The following is a 20,798-nucleotide window of genomic DNA, read 5'->3' on the forward strand; positions in this document are numbered from 1 at the left end:
TGGCTTTACATAAACTATGAAATATAACCAAAAATGGTACATAATATTTTTAACAGATCAGAAGTTTCTATTATCATATGTTAAGTAAAGGAATATAATGATTAAATGCAGCACATTTAATAGTTTAGACCTATTCTGATTGGCAAGTCCTATTAGTGATACATTTTGATGCATCTGTAAATAGTTTCTCTTGCTTTACTTTTCCACTTTCAAGATGGAAGAGAAAGAACAAAAAATCCCATTACAGTAAATAGATATGATAAGAGAGATAAAAATATGGTGATGAAAGTAAAGTCACACTCAATAACAAGAAAATGAAATCTTTGGGGAGCACTGGGGTGGGGGCAGGGCTGGGAATATAAGACAGAAAACTGTACTTGAACAAGAATTAAATAAAAATTAAAATTAAAAAAAATCTTGAAGGACCAGGGTCAAAAGAAATCAAGTTGAAGCAAACTTAGTAATATACGACCAGATTAGTAAGCTTAGGCTACTCGTGGGAAAAATTCAAACACATAAGATAGACAGACAATAAAAAATCAACACCAAGGAAGGCCGACATCATGTAAGAGACAACAAATTCAGTGAAAGATCTGCACCTGAGGAAGCAGATTTAGCAGAACATTAAGAAAAGCACTTTATATTCAGATAGGTTTTTTTTTTACTCAAGAAATAAAGAGAGTAAGTTACATAAAAAATTGGGCTATTAAATCAACAGAGATCTGAAAAATGAAAAAGAGAATTTCTAAAACAAACTTAGATAGGCTTAATAAACGATAGAAAATTACTGAAGAATGATTTAGTGTCCAGAAAAGGAAGCTAGGATTTCTCCTGATATGAAGCAAAAAGGAAGATAAGGAACATATGAGAGGAAAAGTAAAACAAAAATACAAGGGGCCACATTCTAACATCTGTCTAATAGGAAAGGAAATAGAAGGAAGACAAAATATTTGAGGAAATAAAGTCAGAGAATTTCAAAGAATTAAAGAAAGACACAGAAAGACCCCAGAGTGTTAAATATTTTTTAACAGCCTAAATGAATTACAGTTGAAACCTCAAGAAAAAAGTCATCAACTTCTCTATAAAATTTTTTTCAGTTCCAAGTCAGTTACTCTCTCTTCTGTGCTTCTAAAGCCTTTTACTATCCATCATACTATGCTACTTATCATTTAAGTACTATGGCATGTTATGTATCATTTATTAGTTCACGTGTATTTCTAACTAGACTGATCTTAAGGAAGCAGAACTTATCTCAGTGCATTAGGCACTGATCAATAAAGGGTTGCTAAGTAAGTTATGATGACAAAGGTTTACCTGAGATTCATTTGCCATTAAAGGCACAGGTTGAAATTTCAAGATGAATAAAAGTATTCAACATTGCAGCCATATATGCTTTTTGCATTATTAAAAATGTACTGCTGTATACAGTTTTGCAAAGCAAGAGCATAAATATTCTGAAACCTCATCAGTTTACTGCAAGCATTCTTAAATTTCACAAAGATATTTACCTGTAGTTATGACTACCACAAAGGCACTGATATATACAAGCAGAAAGCGAGGCTGCTAAAGTATGCATTACATATACCTGGAAAAAAACAAAATTACTTTAAGTATACAATGCAATTTTTTTCAAAATCTAATATAATCAGCATTTTAAAAATGATGAAAAAACAATTTACCCTTCTAAACTATTTCATTTTTTCCCCCTTAATACTCCTTCCTACCTTCTGAGGTCTCACTACAGATAAAAAATACTGAGGCTTTTGGCAGAAATTATAAAACACATACATGCTACTCAATTTATTCCTGGAGCAAATGGAAACATATTTAGCTACTCAGTAAGTGTATGAACCATGTATTAAAAGCAAACCCTTAAAGGTTCAACCTGCTTCCTCCTCAACCAAATACAAAAAAGCACAACCTGATAAAAGGCAGTTCATCTATGGACAGGTCATCAAAGAATATGCTAACACATACTCTAGTTACTACAAAAAACAAACAATTTTAAAGGAGTAAAATTTTAGAGAAAGAAGGTATGAAAGATAGCAATTAAAGGCAAAGATTTGTATTGGGGAAGAGGTTCTAAATAACAGAAGTAGATCTGACAATGAAGGAGAAGTTTGACCTAGGTAAGAAAGTAGACTAGACTATTAAAAAACTAGGCGCTTGATCTAATTTTGAAGTATGACAGTCCTTTGTGTTCATAAAAATGAGAAATGATAGATTAAAATCTCATTACTATTTCTACTTCAATTATCAGTAAGACATAGAATATGAATTAAAATTAAAAATATCATCATCTAAAATGAAAACAGCAGCCCTGGCTGGTATAGCTCAGTGGATTGAGTGCGGACCTGAGAACTAAAATGAAAACTGAAAAGACCGTGTATGAAAGCTTGCAAAAATGATCAGAATATTTTCTAGCTTCTCCAATCAGGTCATTTCCCCACTTTCTGACTAAATTCAGGCTGGCCTTGTAACAGTTTGCTTTGACCAAGAGAATACAATAGAAGTCATGTGCAAATTCTGAACTTGATCCTCAAAAGGCTTTGCAAATCCTACTCTTGCTGCTTTTTAAACTCCTGCAACCATGATGTGAAATAACCTAGATGTGACTGTTAATTTCATGTGTCAACTTGACTGGCCCTTGACCAGACATTTGGTCAAACATTATTCTGGATGCATCAGTTAAGGTGATTTTGGATGAGATTAACATTGAATTGGAACACTAACAGATGTGAGTAGGTCTCATCCAAACAACTGAAGACCTGAGCAGAACAAAAAGGTCATGCATGAAGGAACCTCTGCCTGGTTGCAGTGAGCTGGGACACGGGTCTTTCCTGCCTTTGAATTAGAACTCTTCTCGGGTCCCAAGCCTGCTAGTCTTCAACTGGAATTTACACTACCAGCTATCCTAGTTGTCAGGACTTCAGATTTGGACTGGAACTACATGATCAGGTCTGCATCTTGCCAACTGCAGATCTTGGGACTTCTCAGCCTCCATAATTATGTGAGCCAACTGCTTATAATAAAACTCTTTAAACATACCCACGCACACACCCACACATACCCCCTACTGGTTCTGTTTCTCTAGAGAACGCCAACTATGCTCTAGGCTTGCTTGTTGGAGGATGAGACACCTATGACCCAGATTCTCTGCCAACCCTGCAAACAGTCTGCCAGCCATCAGAAACACGGTGAGGTTGTCCCAGATCATCTAGAATCCAGTCATTCTTTCGGGTGACCAAAGGCAAATTAAAGTATCCAGACATCAGCCCAGCTGACCCAAACCAAAAGAAATGATGAGCCATCCCACAAAATCATGTGCAAAATAAATGATGGCGTTTTAGACTACTAGTATTTCAGGGTGGTTCTTAAGCACCAAAAGCTAACTGATACACAAGAGGCATGCTTATCATTAAAGTTAAACATGAAACAGAGTTTGGCCAAAACTGGCTCAATCTGAAGGAAGGAAATTTGTAACTATAAAATATGCAATGTGGACATTTATACTACAGAACAGTACAGAAAAAGAAGTGGTAAAATTAAATTATAAGGGTGAAGGTTTCACAAGAGGGTAAAACTGTGCAAGAGGCTACCATTAGACTAAGCAAAAAATCAAACTGGTGTGATGTCACAGCCTGTGAGGTGGGAGAGAAACAAATGACAGACTATGGGGCGGGGGGAGACAGATACAAAGTAATCAAAATTGGCCATACTTGAAAGGATTTCATTATGTTTGCAGAGTAAAGATGAAATATGAAATGTGATATTAAAGGTACATAAAGTGGAGTAGTGATGCACAGGAAGATAATATGGCTTATTTAGATAACTATATGGCTAGTTTTACATCCGAGTCACTTGAGGAAATTCTTAAAAATACATATTCTTGAAGCTCTCACAGACTGATTCAATAAGTCTGAAGTGAATTAAACAATCCAAACATTTAACAAGCACTGCAGGTGACTCTGCTGTAGCCGGAATCATGAATCACTGCCTAGCCCAGAAGAATGACTGGGACAAAACACTACATTATTCTGAAAATATGTGATTTTTAATATTAACAAAGAGAAACTTTACATACATGTTTGTAACTTTATATAAAAATATTAAGGTTCTATCTCTAAAAAACAATCAGCTTTTTGGCTAACTGTACTGCTAAAGAAATTACTCAAGTATCTACATATATACTAACTACTCTTAATAAAATTGCTAAATAAGACTTAATAATTAGCATTGGATTAAAAACTGAAGTACTCTATTGGGTATAAGTAACATAAGATAAGCCTGGCCTAAAACCAGAAGTTTTCTTTGATCAAATAAATATAAACCTACAAAATATTAATAATCACTATGTGTAGTCTGATTGTTTTCAAGAACCACAGCACTTATCTTTTAGTTTTATCATAGTATACAGGTAAATTAAAAGACTGCAACCAAGTATACTTACTTTATTGCTCTGGATATCAGGATGGGGTGGTGAATCAAAGGTTATCACAGCATGCAGAATATCATGTGTTAGATTGCCAAGGTGCAATAACGGATTGGCAACTACTGTTTTGGCACTGGCAGTACAAGCAAAGAGGAGCGGTACTGAGGTTTGTTCTGGAAGAGGGCTAGGAAATACTGGTTCTGATGTTTCCTTAAAAAAAAAGGAAAAAAAGGTTAACCAACCATTTATAGATACAACCCATTACTTATGTAATTCAGGGGTTTCTTCGAAAAACTTCAAAGCAACTAAAAGTTAAAAACCTAACGAACTTTTTATAGTTAGAAGGGACTTGAGGAGGTCAACACTCCAGCAATTACATTGAAAAAATGATGAAACAATACCCTTATCATAAGAAGTTTATCACCTCATAAGGCATTCATAGAAGAATATGAAGTATGGATTCAGTATATCATAGGGTCTAATATAAAACTGTCCTTAAACTGCAATACATGCGCACTCTACAAATTTAAAATACGAAGTACCACACAAAAAGGAGCATTCCTTAAAACTACCATAATGAAGAAAATAAACAATTTTAGTATTTAAAAACTAAAAGCCAATTATCAAAAACATTTTCATAAATGTACTATTTTGACTGGCTATCATATAAGTTACATACCTGCTGAGATTCTTGTAAAAGCAAAATCAATTCCATTCTCACGGACGCAAGACCCCCACCATGGGATCCATGAAGTATGCAGTAACTAAGAAACATTCTCAACAGTGACTGATATTTCAAAAGCCACTGTCTTTTTTCCTGAAAGTTTTCTCTCAGTTGTTTCACTTTTGTTTGGTGAAGCAAATCTTCAGCATCTTCATTTATTCCCAATTCATCTCCATTTGCACCAAATGCAGACTGCAATTCTTCAGCATCTGAACAATACTCACAAATCTTTTGAAGAGCTATCACCTCTTTTTCAAGCCAGTGGTACAGCTGGTAACGCAATTTTCCACCATCTATTTCATAGCCAGTGGATAAAGTACGAAGTTCTCCTGTGAGAATCTTTAAACATGCTCTAAATTTTAATTGAACTGCAATTATATCTTCTGACGGACTTAAAATGTCATTTTCATCAAGTGTGCTGAGAGAGTCTGTGTAATTAGAACTTGTTTCACCTATCTTTTCCTTTAAAGGTCCTAGTTCTCTCATTGAAATAGGGAGAGCCTCATTTTCTTCATCATTATCACTGTCCCATTTTAATTCTAAGGAGTCATCCTGAAATACAACACTGGGCTGGCTCCAGTCAAAAGAAAGAGTGGAGTTTGACTGCTTCTCTGAGGACCCCTCTGAAGAAGATGCAAAACCATTCACGAGTGACTGTGACCAATCAATAGCAGAAGACTTATCTTCCCTCGCATCCAATTTGAATGGAGAAGTAGGAGAACATTCTTTGCTAGTGTCCAGAAAACTAGATGTTCTACAAAAAGGGTTTGCTTTCCTGATAACTTTTGGTATCTTTGACAATACTTCCAAAGCCAACATGGGGCAGCCAGCTTTTAAATGAGCAGTGGCAGTAGTAAAAAATAATCTTCTTTCACTTAAATTAATCGTTCCTGCCAGTCCACGTTTTCCTGTTAAACTCACATGTGTGGAAAATGCATCAGATGATCCAAAATGACGTCTCAGCAAAAGAGGATGTGTTCTTAGATAATTGTAGAAATTAAAAACTGCAGGATTACAGGCTGACAGCATGCCTTGATCTGAAAGTAAATACATTTTATGAGTGAAAAAAAAGTTTTCAAGAGTCATCTGTCTGGTCCATCTTTTGACAAAATCTTGTTAACAGATCATACTAATACTCAGTGCACTGAATAGACACAAACACACTTGTAGTCAAAGTGTTTTAACACAGTAGAAAGACAAAGGTTATGCTGACTTCACATATTTTCAGGTAAGAATCCAAGATAATTTGAAACATTCACTTATACACTTAGTTCTTTTTCTCCTACTTTCCTGGACAGTCCTTCTCAGTCTGCTTTTCTAGATCTTCCTCATCTTCTCCACCTTTGAATACAGAGTATCCTAGAGTTCAATGCTTGACTTCTTTTCTATCAACGCTCATTCTGTGAACTCACACAGTCCCATGGCTTTAAATATTATTATATGCTAATAACTTGCATATCTCTGTCACTTGTCCCAAGTTCACCCTGTAAATCTAGACTACTATATCCACAGGCCTACACTACGTTTCCATTTACATGCACATACTCTACCCTCAGGGCCTTTTTATTTAGGGAGTCTTTGGCCTAAAGTACTCTTTATGCAGATATTTACATTGATTACTTGCTCATTTCAATTAGATCTCTGCTCGAAGTTGACATTATTGAAGAAATATCTCTATCTAAAAAGCAACATTCCCCCAAACCTGTTTCCGGTCTTCTATAGATCATTTATCCATTGCTTAAGCTAAAAACCCAGGAATTATCTTTGATTCCTATTCCCTTTACAGTCTATATCCAATCCTGTCCCACCCAGTCAACTGTAACAGAACTCCTTCTCTCGGCCTCTACTCCTATCATCCTGGTCCACACCACTAATATCCTTTTGTAGTTTTCTTCTAGAATAAAGGTTTAATTGGCTCTAATAGTATGTGATCACGTATTAAGCCCAAACCAAAATTCATTTTTGAAATAAAATGTGTAGGTATAAAATAAGAGAGTGGAAAAGGCCTTTTATTTTTCCCCTTCATTATATAAAGAACAGTTTGGAAATCTACAGATCACATGGCTAGGAGACCAGAACAACTAAATAATGGTTTTCTTATAACAAGACACATGATACTTGCTAATTAAATGATGCTGTTCAAAAAGCTATGAACTAATGACCTGACTTTGGTAAGTATCTGGGCTAGCTCCCTGTCCCATTTCAAATGATTGCCATCTTATGGTGAGTCTTTGGAGTAGTTCAGGGGTACTGTTAATCTTATTTTATTAGTCGTTAAATTTAATATCTTGACTTTTCATTAAATAATTGTTAATAGCATTCCTGGTTTTTTTAAAAATTTGGGTTCGTTTTTAATTGAGTTTATTGGGGTGACATTGGTCAATAAAATTGAGCATATGTGGCTTTCAGGTGTACACGTCTATAATACATCATCTGAAAAAAAAACACTATGAACTAGAGTCTTTTCAAATTAGTACTCAAAATGATATGGTACCTATTATACCAGCTATTATACATATGCAGTTTGATTCTACCTAGGGAAAAATATTTGAAGAGCATGTCCCATCATTTTTAATTCCATTTTACACTAACCTCTAGAAAAGCTTTAGCAGAAAGGATTGCTAAAACAAACGGCAGAAGTAGACTCAAAGGGAACATTTAAAAAATCTTTATTTCACTCATCTCATGAACAAGACAATCAAGAATTTAGTTAGCTTAAGTTCTTTTTTGTAAAAATATATCACTTTGTCTTTATTTTTTATTGTTATTCTATTACAGTTGTCCCTCGCTTGAGATTTTTAATCATGCCATGTATGTCAACTTTCTTTACAATATACATTTTTACTATAAAATTATAACATTTATTAATATACTAACTTCCACCTAAGATAAACTCACTTTATATCAACATTTTCTTCAAAACATTTGTACTTAAATGTTTTTCTATTTATGTTGAATACATTAATTTCATAAAATCAAAAATAACCCAAAGTCCTTGATTTTCAAACAATTTATTTTTTGAAATAGAAAAAACACCCCCAAAACAACCAAAAAGAAATGCATAATTCTTTGTCCCCAACTAAAACATAAGATCTCAGACTGTGCCTTCAACTTACTTTGTATTACCCTTAGTATCCCACAAGTATATTCTGTATCCAGCAGATACTAATGAAACTCTTTATCATTAACATCCTAAAAGTGCAGCTTACCATCCTCCTCTCTGATAGGCTGCTTTATTAGTGTTTCCAGAGCACTACTATAGTCTTCCAAAATCCAATAGGCCATACTCCGAAGAAAAGGATCATAATGCAAATTGATGTTCAATGAATTGAGTTCATTAACAGGAGAAACAATTCCCAAAACTTTTTTACGTAAAACAGACTTATATGTTGCAGATTTATCAAATTCAGAGTCATAGAGTCTTGCTATTACAAGAGCCAACTGAATGTCATTTAGTTTCTCAAGACACACCTTCCAAAAAAAGAAAGAAATATTGTTTATAAATAAGGATTACTATTTACTTAAGAGAAACTCAACTGACTCACTAATAACTAGATGAACACAAGGCTTTATCAATATTGAAACTAGTGAACAAGGATGATAAGAAAAAACATACTACTTATTTTAGCAAGTCAACTTGACAGCATTTGTGTTAATAACTTATAAATCTATCCGCCAGTACTAAATATGTTTGCAAGAAGAACCAGCCTAGGCTCTGGGTAGGTAACTCAGTTCATTAGAGTGTCATCCCAATGCACCAAGGTTGCAGGTTCAATCCTTGGTCAGGGCACATACAAAAATCAACTAATGAATGCATGGATAAGTGGAGCCACGAAACTTCCTCTCTCTCTCTCCTTCCCTCTCTCTCTCCCCCTAACTTCCCCTTTCTCCCTAAAAAATAAGTAAATAAAATTTTTTAAAAGTAATTGGCATAATGAGGAAATACTGAATAATTCTTAATAGCATCAGTTTAAGTGATATATTTTATTTTATTCTTGTACTTTTATTCTTCCCCGTCCACCTCAGCAGACTATAGTGTTTCCAAATTTAAAAAAGTTGGCTTGAAACTCTCAGCAAAAAGGCAATTTAAGACAAAAATGTTATATCTTAAATGTTTATAATTTTTTAAGGTTTACTTAGAAATCATCAGTTAAAAATTTGCTAAGGTTCTTCAACTAAGCACAAAATACACATACATTCAAATACACTGAACTTGATAGGATACAAACGTCTTTTAAACCTATTCATGAATATTCTTAAGAGTCAGATCAACTACTTATCTCTACCAACAAAATTTTAAAAGTCATTTTTATATATTATCAATTATTCTAGGTAGGTAGCCTTGTGCTATTTCCACTAGACTTAAGTTGAAATACAAAAATTAAAATTTAAGCCTTAGATAAAGAGCTTAAGGATAAAAATGTTATTTTTAAAAAGGTTCATTACCTCAATTGCATCTCTGAGGCAACCAGCTAAAAGAAAAAATGCTGCAGAATGTTCAAATCTCTGTTTGCCTAACAAAGAAAAAGCATTCTTTAAAGCAGCTTTACGCCACCTCTCATCTTCAAAATTGTGCCCAAAAAACTGTGTCATCTTGGTGTCTTTTTGGGATCTATAAGGAAAAAAAAGTTTTAAAAATTTGGAACACAATGTTTCTATATCAGAACCAATTTTATAAAGTTAGCCACTTAAAAGACTCAAAAGATATATTTCACAGTTCAAAAGTTACTATAACATCTTCTAGTCTGAGCAAAGAACATTTATGATAAACATCTAGTTTTTCATATATATTTCAGAGATTACTGAAAAAATTCTTTCAAACTACTCCGAAAACTGTATTAGCAGCACTATGAGAAGTTTATTTCACTGAGTTTATTTTTAAACTCAGTGAAATATATAATCCGTATTAACTTCTGTGCTACTTCTCCATTTAAATCCCATCAATCACCTTTACCTCCACTGGCCACCTAAGGATGACACTTAGATAATCAAAATCTGAAGAATCTACCCTGATTCAAAACAATCCTAAAAGCTCTAGTCTCTTACAAAACTGACCGGTACCATAATTTTCCCCCAAAGGTTGCTGTTCCTACAGATTCCTCTGAAAAGAATCCCAAAACAAAGACTTAGCTAAATCTTACATGGGACAAATGAAAAAGAAAAATTCGAAGTGACCCAAGCTCAATTATGGTGTCTCGGTCCACAGGAGGAGAGGTCCCCGGTCTCTTATGGGACACAGGGTAGATGCCTATTCCAGACTCCATCAATTCATTTTTACCACTTCAAATGCAAATTTCTGGTTTAGTTCTTTGTTCTACAGAGTATCACAAAAAGCTTTTAAAATAATACTTTTCTGGACTGATATAACCAGAAAACAAACTAAAATGACCTCATCAAAATCTTCTGCTCTGGAAAATGCCTGGGCTTCTTCCCTATGAAATCCCTCCTTAAATACAAAAATAAGTAAGAATCTACATGAGTCACACTAACCAGAATAACAAATCTTTACTTCATACATTTACTCCTTATGAAAAGTTTTTCATGTTAAAGTAAAGTTTTCTCACTTACCTATATAATCCCCAAATCACAGCTTTCTTTTTCATTGCAAGATAAAAAATGGCAGCATCTAAAGGATCGTTCTTTCTATAAAAGGCAGCTTTGGCAACCTATAATTAGAAAACATCATCAAAATTTCACAGAAATCATTTTCAAGTAAACAATAGTTTTCCTCACATATGAGACTGGCATACAGAATCTGTTTAAATGTTCAATGACTTTTAAAAATATGCATATAAATACGTGTATATATATATATATTTAATAATTACAAAAGTAATTTTCAGTAGTAGCCTCAAATGATACAGAGAGGTGAGAACAGGACTGTAGTTTTCATTACAAGCTCTTCTGTACTGTTTTATTTTTTCTAAACATGTATATGTATTATTTTGTAAAAATCAGACATATACTACTAAGTAAATATACCAACTAGCAGTAAAAATTATAATATATATTTTAAAATATTATATTAACATGCCCTGGCTGGTGTGGCTCAGTGGATTGATTGCTGGTCTGTGAACCAAAAGGTCAGCAATTCAATTCTCATGCAGGGCACACGCCTGGGTTGCAGGCCAGGTCCCCAATAGGGGGCACTCAGGAAGGAACCACACACTGATGTTTGCGTTCTCTTTCCTTTCCCATCTCTAAAAATAAATCAATAAAATTTTTAAAACTAAGAAAAACTATAATTATAAATTTTTTTTCAAATATAAAGACTATTAAAATCATTTTACTGCAGCAAAAAAAGGGTAAAAAGAAAGGAAATACAGGAGGCCATTTAAAGAAATATCCAAAATATAATACATTTTTTACACCAACGTAAAATACTTACCTTTTCTATGCATTTGCGTAAGATGTGGGTATTCCGGACCCACCACCCCACACCCATAGCTCTCAGCTCAGACCAAGTGGGACTATCTTTCTGCATTGTTGGCAGCATGTTCAACAGTTCTTCTTGTGCTACTGAGTGAAATGCCCAGGCAAAGTGACTGGTAGACAGACCTGAAGAAATGTAAAACATAAACATGATTATACAATGACTATCAGAAATAAAAGTTCTATATTTGCAATAAAAATGTCTAAATTTTATATATAATGCAAAAAAGTTATAATTAAGTAGTTAGGCTACAGGGAACAGGGTTTATTTTTTTTGTTCTAAACAATTCTATCATGTCAATATTCTCTACAATGAGCGTATATTTTCTATAATTAAAATATACAAATATATTTACTTCCAGCCAAGACGGATGGGTAGGTAGACACACTGTGCCTACTCGCACAACCAAAAGAAAGACAACAATAATTTAAAAACAAAAAATAACCAATACTGACAGAAAATTGAACTGTATGAAAGTCTGACAACCAAGGAGTTAAAGTAGACACATTCATCCAGATCGGTTGGAAGGGCAGAGTGGGGCAGCCAGGATGAGAGAGTTTTTGGCAAAGCTGCGGGTTGTGGACCCAGCCAGGCAGCAGATTATGCAGGGGTGAGGCTCGTGGACATTTGCCCACAGATAAACCAGGCAAAACTGGGGAGTGAGACAGACCTTGCAACCCAGGGTCCCAGTGAGGGGAAGTAAAGTCTCAAGCCGCTGACTGAAAACACCTCTAGGGGTTGAGGTGCCAGGAGAAACTCCCAGCCTCACAGGAGAGCTCATTGCAGAGACCCACAGGGTCCTCTCTTAGAGGACCTTGAATGTACACAAGCCCACCCATCTGGGAATCAGTGCTAGAAGGGCCCAATTTCCTTGTGGGAAGCAGGGGCATTGACTGAAATCTGGCATAGAGTGGAGCAAGCACCATAGTTCCCTCTGGGATCTCTGCCCCACATACAGCGCCACAACACAGTGCTGTCACCCCACCAGGGTGAACACCTAAGGCTGCACCCTCTCATTCGTGTAACAGGTGCATCAAGACAAAAAAATGGCCCAAATGAAAGAATAGATCAAAGCTCCTGATAAAATACAACTAAGTGATGAAGGGGCAGCCAACCTATCAGATACACAGTTCAAAACACTGGTTAATCAGGATGCTCACAGAATTGGTTGAACTTGGTCACAAATTACATGGCCAAATGAAGGCTATGCTAAGTGAAATAAAGGAAAATGTACAGGAAACCAAGAATGATGGGAAGGAAACTGGGACTCAAATCAACAGTGTGGACCAGAAGGAAGAAAGAAACATCCAATCAGAAAAAAAAATGAAGAAACAAGAATTCAAAAAAATGAGGAGAGGCTTAGGAACCCCCAGGACATCTTTAAATGTTCCAACATCTGAATTATAGGGGTGCCAGAAGAAGAAGAACAACAGCAAGAAATTGAAAACTTATTTGAAAACATAATGAAGGAGAACTTCCCCAATCCAGTAAAGGAAATAGACTTCCAGGAAGTCCAGGAAGCTCAGAGAGTCTTAAAGAATCTGGGCCCAAGGAGGAATTCACCAAGGCACATCATAATTACATTACCCAAGATTAAAGATAAGGACAGAATCTTAAAAGCAGCAAGAGATAAGGAGACAGCTACCTACAAAGGAGTTCCCATCAGACTGTCAGCTGATTTCTCAAAAAGACCTTATAAGTAAGAAGGGGCTGGAAAGAAGTATTCCAGGTCATGAAAGGCAAGGACCTACATCCAATATTGCTCTATACAGCAAAGCTTTCATTTAGACTGGAAGGGCAGATAAAGTGCTTCTCAGACAAAGTCAAGTTGAAGGAGTTCATCATCACCAAGCCCTTATTATATGAACTGTTAAAGGGACTTATCTAAGAAAAAGATAAAAAACATGTATAGTAAAATGACAGCAAACTCACAAGTATTAACAACCACACCTAACAACAAAAACAAACTAAGCAAACAACTATAACAGGAACAGAATCACAGAAATGGAGATCTCATGGAGGGTTATCAACAGGGGAGTGGGAAGGGGAGAAAGGGGGAAAAGGTACAGAGAATACGTAGCATAGACGGTAGTTAGAAAATAAACATGGGGAGGGTAAGAATTGTATGGTAAATGCAAAAGCCAAAGAACTTTTAAGTATGACACATGGACTAAAGTGGGAGAGTGGGGGTGGAAGGGTTGTGCAAGGTGCAGGGGAGTGAAGGGGGAAAATGGGACAACTGTAATAGCATAATCAATAAAATATATTAGAAAATATATACAAATATAAAATTATGGAAATCTTTTTATAAAACATACAAATATAAAAATATAAAAAGATGAAAAATGCTTATGGCAAATGCCTTTGTGCTGAGTATTTTTGTTCTGTACCTATTACTCATGACTTTTTTATTCATATCAAAAAGTTTTCATACTATTTTAATTTGTTTTCCTCTTCCATTAATCCATATTGTTCATAAATCCATATTTTTATTAGCAATTTTATATGCCACCATATGTATATATCAATGTTTTCAGAATGAATTATTCCCTCTCTTTGGGGCACTTGACTTATATCTAGTTTTTCATAATACATACTACAGATATAAAAAAGTTTTAAAAATCTTGCTTTTTTTTCTTCTCCAAGTGGGATTAACAAATATATGCCCATGTTGCTTTTCAAAAAGGTTTTTCTAATTTTCATTACTATAATCAATGTTCAAGTATCTGTTTACCAATTATTATGCTTACTTTGGATTTTTCTCACTTTTAGTCTTTTTTTAAAGATTTATTTAATTATTGTTCAAGCACAGTTTTCTGTCTTATACTCCCAACCCAGCTCACTTTTATTCTTGATACGAATGAACTGTTACCTCATTATTGTTTTAAATTCAGCTTCCTTAATCACTAGTGAGACAGAGAATGTTCCCCAGTATTCCTTTATTCCTTGTATTTTTTCATTATTTATATCTTTTGGCCATTTTATCTGTCCATAAAATAGCATTGATCCTTCATATTTTTATCAGTTCCTCATACAGTATAAATAAATTTTATCTGACATTAAAAAAGAAGACTGTGAAGACTCTAGAATCAGAATTTCCTACATTAAACTCCAGGTCTATCTCTAATTAATTATATAACTGGGCAAATTTGTCTCTTGATTCCCCAATTTTTTCATCTACAAAATATGAATAATCATGAAACCTACCTTATTACACTGTTGTGAGGATTAAAAGACATAATATTGTTAAAGCACTTAGAATAATACCTGGCACATACTATCATCACCCTATATATTAGGGGTAATGATATATTAGGAAGGCACTTTTATATTTACATAGCACCATTTACATCATTAATTCTCTCAAATTATTGGCACCACAAGGGGTGTTTATTGCTCAGCTTCTATTTTCACTTTGCAGTACATTTTGTTTAGTATTACTATGGGTAGAGTAAATAATTAATTATAGGATTTGGCTTTGACATATATAGATTGAAATTCTTACCCTAATATGTGCCAAAGAATTTGAAATTCTCACTATACACAAGTCTATAAAAATAAAGAAACAGAATTTTTTACAAAGACCCATGCTTTGAATGGACTATTACCCTATTATCTCTAAACTAAGTTAAGTATTTTTTCATAAATAAAGAATTTGACTTAGAATTTTAAGCTTCACATTTCCAAAGCTGAATTCAAAAAAAGGAGGAGAAAGCAAAGAGAAACACAGAAAGAAAAAGAGAGATCAAGAGACAGAGACCAATTAACAGAGGCTAACCTATAGAGTTCTAATAACAACATTTAAACTTTGACAGCCAATTATGTTAGAAGCCAGGTCTCTCTTGTTCTTCTTGGGCATTGAACCAATAAATATCCTGTTAAAGTTATCTAAAACTTGAATAAAGTATTTCTGTCATTAGAAAAGTCCTATCAGTAGACAAGGTTTGTCCAGGAAGTATCCAGCCAAGTAATATGAAAAATAAAGAGATTTATTGAAGATAGAAGAAATATTATATACAGGACAATGAGGCCTCAGTCCCTCGCAAAGTAGGGACCTTGGGACCTCACACAGGTCCCAATTCTCCTTACTGCCATCAGCTGCCCCATTATATTTCCCTGAATCTGACCAATGGTCTGAAATTTCTTGCTTTTCAAAGGTGATGTTAGTTTTGGGAAAAGCCAGAAGTCACAGGACGCCAACTATGGGCTGTATGGGAGTTTGAGTCACCTCGGTGATTTGATGTTTCAACAAAAAACTCTGCATGAGACTTGATGCATGAGTGGGTGCCTTGTCATGACAGAGCTGCCAAGCATCAGTCGCCCAGAGCTGTGGGCTTCTAAATCATCTGAATAATTTCTTCAGAAAAATGTTCAAGCTTAATGCAAAATTTGATGCAGACTCATTGTTCTACTCACACAATCATTTTTGAGATAGCCACACAGTAAACATGCTCACTCAATGGTGTCTACCACCACCACTGACTGTACAGTGAAGTTGTCATTGTTCACACACATGCATTACAGTCCACTTTCCTTGGCTGCCTGGTTTCATCCATGTTGCACAAACCATTCTTGTTATATTAACAACGGATGGACTTTTTCCGCACAGACCTCATATAATAGTAACTAAGATGTTATAAAACTAATATTTAAAATATATGGGGTGGGGGGCGGGCAGGGTTGGGAATGTAAGACGGAAACCTGTACTTGAACAAGAATTAAATTAAAAAACTGTATTTAAAAAAAGCAGGAAAAAAATAAAAATAAAAATAAAAAAGACCTACAAAGAAAAAATAAATAAATAAAATATACATTACTGTTAACAGTAGTTTTGGGGGTACTCTTTTTTTGTAAAACAAGTAAAAATTGAATATGTGTCTTTTCTGTAACAAAATGTTATTCAAATTTAGGAGTACAATTTGAATTTAGATAAATGTCAAAAGGAAGAAAAAAGAAAATCTAAAAAACAAATTAAAGAGAAATGAAATAACACTCACTGCCCTTTAAAGTATGATGTACTTGAAACATAACAGAATATCCAACTGCCCAATTGCTTCATATTTCTGTGTCTTCATTAACTCTACACCATTTACCAAAAATATTCCAATGTCATAAGTAAAGAAAATTAAGTGGAAATAAACATTTAAAAAATAAATTAAGAAAACTTAGAATGTGTCAAATTTGCCATCATTATCGTATCTGAGCAAAAGCAAAGTTAAAAGTTCTTAAGCCTTTCTTCTCTCTAGCCTTACTTTCTTCTGATAAAGTACGACCAAAATCACCTTGGTGAAGGAGCTGAGCTCGATAAGCTGGAAGGGAAGTTGTAAGAAAAGTATGAAGTCGAACAGCCAAAAGAAATTTTAACCCACATTCATCAAGAGTTTCTCCACCTATAAAAAAGGGAAAAAAAACCTGTAGTTACTTTTTATTTGTAAAGGTAACATTTCATCTGCAAAACACAAGTAAAAACGAATTCTGGATGTCACAGCAGCAAATACTTTGACAAAACATTCTGAAACTGAAGCTACCAGTCTAAATATTTCTAATATATCTTTTTTCTATATAATTATATATTACAGAAAGAAGTAGTATAATTAAATAATTTGAAAATAATAAATAAGAGAAGGCATTAACTCAGGGTGTGTAACATTTTTTTTGTAACTGGACCTTCTCTGATCTGAAAAATACTTAAATTAAAATGTGACTAAATTTTAAAATAGTTTAACCTTCTTTGCGGTATGTTATAATATTTCCCATTGTGATTCAAGTCATATACCCATTTCAATAATTTGCTGCTAACACTGAAATAAACAGTTATTCAGTGTGATGGCCTGCTTTTTACTTTCAATAATTAAAAACACCTGTAACATATTTACTTAAAAAATAGTATCTACTAGTAATACTTCTTAAAGTAAATATGTCACAATTCATGACCAACTTTAAAAAATATATATTAATTATTATTATTTTGTTAAATTTATCCCATATTTTCCTTTCAAGCACAGTTCAAGGGGTATACCCTGCTGATCTCTATCTGGTGTACCTGGTTGGACTTGTTAATTTTGAATATTATTTGAGATGTGATGGAAATTCTACATTCAAATTTGTAAATAACTCAGGAGATCAAGAAGACAAAAATGTTCTCTGGGTGAGGAAAAGACCTAATTTCATCATACTTATTTTTATTATTATAGGCAAAAGTCTACAATAATGCTAATTTTAAAAAGAAACCTGAACATTTAAAAAAACATATAATAGTGAATTATTACAATGAGAGAAAACAAAGCAGAAAGCATATTTTCGGGTATCTAAAGTAATTATTTAATAAGAACATTGACGTTTGCCGAACTCAAAGGATTCAGTTGGCTCTTTAATATTATTAAGTACATAATAAGGTAAAAATTAAGTATGACTGACATAATAATTTTTTTACATTTTTACTTCAAATTCTATTTTAAAGTACTATGATTTATGGGATACATAGTACATATTCAAGTTAAGACTATTGTGAGTTAGCAATGATGATTAAAAACTTTCATGGGCTTCATTTTTATAAACATTATTTTAGATTTTCTATGAGAATTAGTCAAAATATCATTAATTTTTCCTCTGATCCTGTACCCAATTTAGTTTTACCTTGGCTTCTGTCTCTGCTTTCTCCAATATCAGTGCTGGTAGTTGCAATTGTATCTGCTAAGGCCATCAAAGACATCTGCTCCATCCTGCTGAGTCCTGGTAAACTAGAATGAAGTAAGTGGCCAGAAAGAACCTGAGCATGCTCAGGACCAAAGTAAGTTGGACTGTACTGTGAAAGGTCAATAATCCTGGGCTTTGTATTTTCTTCATCTGTTTCTAACATATTATCATCAGTCATTAAAGTTGAGTTCTGAAAAAGCTCATCGTAACTTTCTTTTGATAACTGGTTTGAGTTATTTAAGGAACTCTGGTTACTAGATTTCTCCAAAGATGAGTGAGAGTTATCATCATCTGCGGCAAGTAAGGCGTATAACGGAAGTGGAGGAACCGAATCTATCTCTGTGTAATCCGTATTTTCACTCTTGTTGAATGCCTGGGGGTCCCTGGTGGTGCTGCCACTGGCACTGATGGTGAGAGACCTAAGGCGGCGCTCATGATTGGCTTCAGCTTCATTCAGAGCCACAACTTCTCCAGCAATGCACTTGACAAGATGTGACAAGATGGCTTTTGCTCTTCGAACTTTGCCAAGATCCATGAGTTCCAAAAGCTGCAAAGGATGGTACTGAGGTAAAGTTGGGGAAAGAACATGAGCTGCTTCAAAAAGACCTGAATCTTCCATGTCCACAGAAGGATCGAATGCTGTTTTCTTCCCACAGATTTTCTGTGCAAGACTGGTCATGGATCGTGTCAGAGTTTTCTTTGAAGGATGTAATCCAGAACTTGATGAGTTACTCGGTTTTATTAAACTTATTATAGATGGAGTACTCCCATTGTATGAATCTGTCACAACAGGTTCTTGCTTAGAAGATGGCTGCCACTGGGAATACACACGCATCTCACAATCCATTCCTACCACCAGGATGCCATCCCGGACCCATGATAAAGAAACAGGAAAAGGTGGAAAGCCTTCTACAGAAGAAACCAAATCCACACTTCGTAACAGTACAAATTTAGAAAGTGGCACAATTTTAGTACTCTCCCAGAAAGGAAATGCAAGGCTTTCCTTACCAGTCTGTTCTTGTACTTTGCCGGCTAGGGGTCCATACATAAAAAGTTTGGATCCAATTCCTATAGTCAAAATATGAGAACCATCTTCTCTAGACATCCAATCTAAATGAATTAAATGCTTTATGTTTGATGTTATACTCTCTTTACTGGATAAATATACCTCTTGTTTATTATAGGCCACTAAATTGCTATCAATACTAATGCCAGAATCCAACATCGTATTTAACTCATCTAAATGAATTGTCTGTTCAAGGACCCAACATGAACCTCCTGTAGACTCACATTCGAAAATACTTACACGCATCACAAAGTCCTGAGATGATCTACTATTAGGTGCAGGCTGCTTATGTGCTACTGCTAAACGATTTGTGTGTGCACAGCTAACTTCTACAGGCCTACCGGGTAGAGTTATACTACTATTATTCTGAAGTCCATCTTCAATAAGTAATGGCCACTCCTCCCAAATGTATACAAGATCCATTTTTCCATTATTTGGTGTGGCAGATTCTCCATCTGTTACTCTGCATCTCCAGAATCTTACTTTCTCATCTGAGCATGAAGTTGCCAATAAATAGGGAGCACTGCATATGGGATATATGGAAGAAGAACTCAGATGACCTAAAATAAAAATAATCCATTGACAAAATATCAAATTTGGTTAAATATTTCTATTTTCATGTACTAAAGTTTTTACTCTTTTGTATGAATTACTGTTAACAACACAACAGTGTAAGGGTCAATAAGAGCAATAAAAAGCTTTTAATGACATAAAAAGGTACATAAAAAGGTCAGTATTACCAAACTTTAAGCTGAAAGAACTCTGGGAAACTTTAGTTCAGTTCCTGCATTTTATAAGTAAAGATCCTTAACCAAATGTGTTAAGTATCTTATGCCTAAATCAAACAGCTAGGCTAAGGGAGAATGAGAAAACCTGAACTCTAGTCCTGGTTCTCAACCAATATTCTTCTCACAACTCTTTGCTAGTTTTACATTATTATTACAGACCTCACAACTTGTCAACATTCATCGGTTCTTTCTCTTTAATATTTTTCAATACAATATTGTGAATGGGCCATGCTTACCTAAATATTAAATGGGCCCTCAATGATTGAGGCGTATTTGATATGCCTAATGCTGAGAAGAGTCCTAAGTGGGGCACTGTTTTTGGGGGCTTGATGTAATTATATACTCTTAATTTCCTAAACCAGGAGGCAGCAAATTTTTTCTTAAAAAGATAGTAATCACTATTTTGGGCCAGATAGTAATCACTATTTTGGGCTTTGCTAACTATAAGGTCTCTTTTTCAAATACTCAACTCTGCCACTAGAGAGCAAAAGTAACCATACATGAAAGTACACAAATTAATGTGGCTGCCTTCCACTCAAATTTATTTCCAAAACAAGTAGGTGGTCTACAGTTTGTCAACCCCTCCCTGTCCTAGGCTATTCAACATAAGCTACTAAGTATAAGAAATATTATATGGAATATTTATCATATTTTAAAAG

At 34.5% G+C, this 20,798-nt stretch overlaps 1 protein-coding gene across 7 annotated transcripts in view; it reads right to left on the reverse strand.

The window, feature by feature from the left end:
- The window catches only part of DMXL1 (Dmx like 1), a 152,927-nt gene that overhangs the window by 67,294 nt on the left and 64,835 nt on the right, over positions 1-20,798 (reverse strand). For all 7 annotated transcript variants that reach the window (XM_037029048.1, XM_037029074.1, XM_037029073.1 and 4 more), the window contains exons 18-26: positions 18,226-19,911; positions 16,872-16,979; positions 11,545-11,714; positions 10,725-10,822; positions 9,603-9,768; positions 8,366-8,627; positions 5,112-6,193; positions 4,451-4,642; positions 1,509-1,585 (exon numbers count right to left, since the gene is read on the reverse strand). In XM_037029048.1, coding sequence (XP_036884943.1) covers positions 1,509-1,585; positions 4,451-4,642; positions 5,112-6,193; positions 8,366-8,627; positions 9,603-9,768; positions 10,725-10,822; positions 11,545-11,714; positions 16,872-16,979; positions 18,226-19,911 — 3,841 coding nt within the window. The remainder of the gene's footprint in view (positions 1-1,508; positions 1,586-4,450; positions 4,643-5,111; positions 6,194-8,365; positions 8,628-9,602; positions 9,769-10,724; positions 10,823-11,544; positions 11,715-16,871; positions 16,980-18,225; positions 19,912-20,798) is intronic.

The sequence above is a fragment of the Sturnira hondurensis genome, unplaced genomic scaffold (assembly GCF_014824575.4).
Source record: "Sturnira hondurensis isolate 20B ecotype Veracruz unplaced genomic scaffold, ASM1482457v3 Scaffold0001509, whole genome shotgun sequence".
Classification (NCBI taxonomy): domain Eukaryota; kingdom Metazoa; phylum Chordata; class Mammalia; order Chiroptera; family Phyllostomidae; genus Sturnira; species Sturnira hondurensis.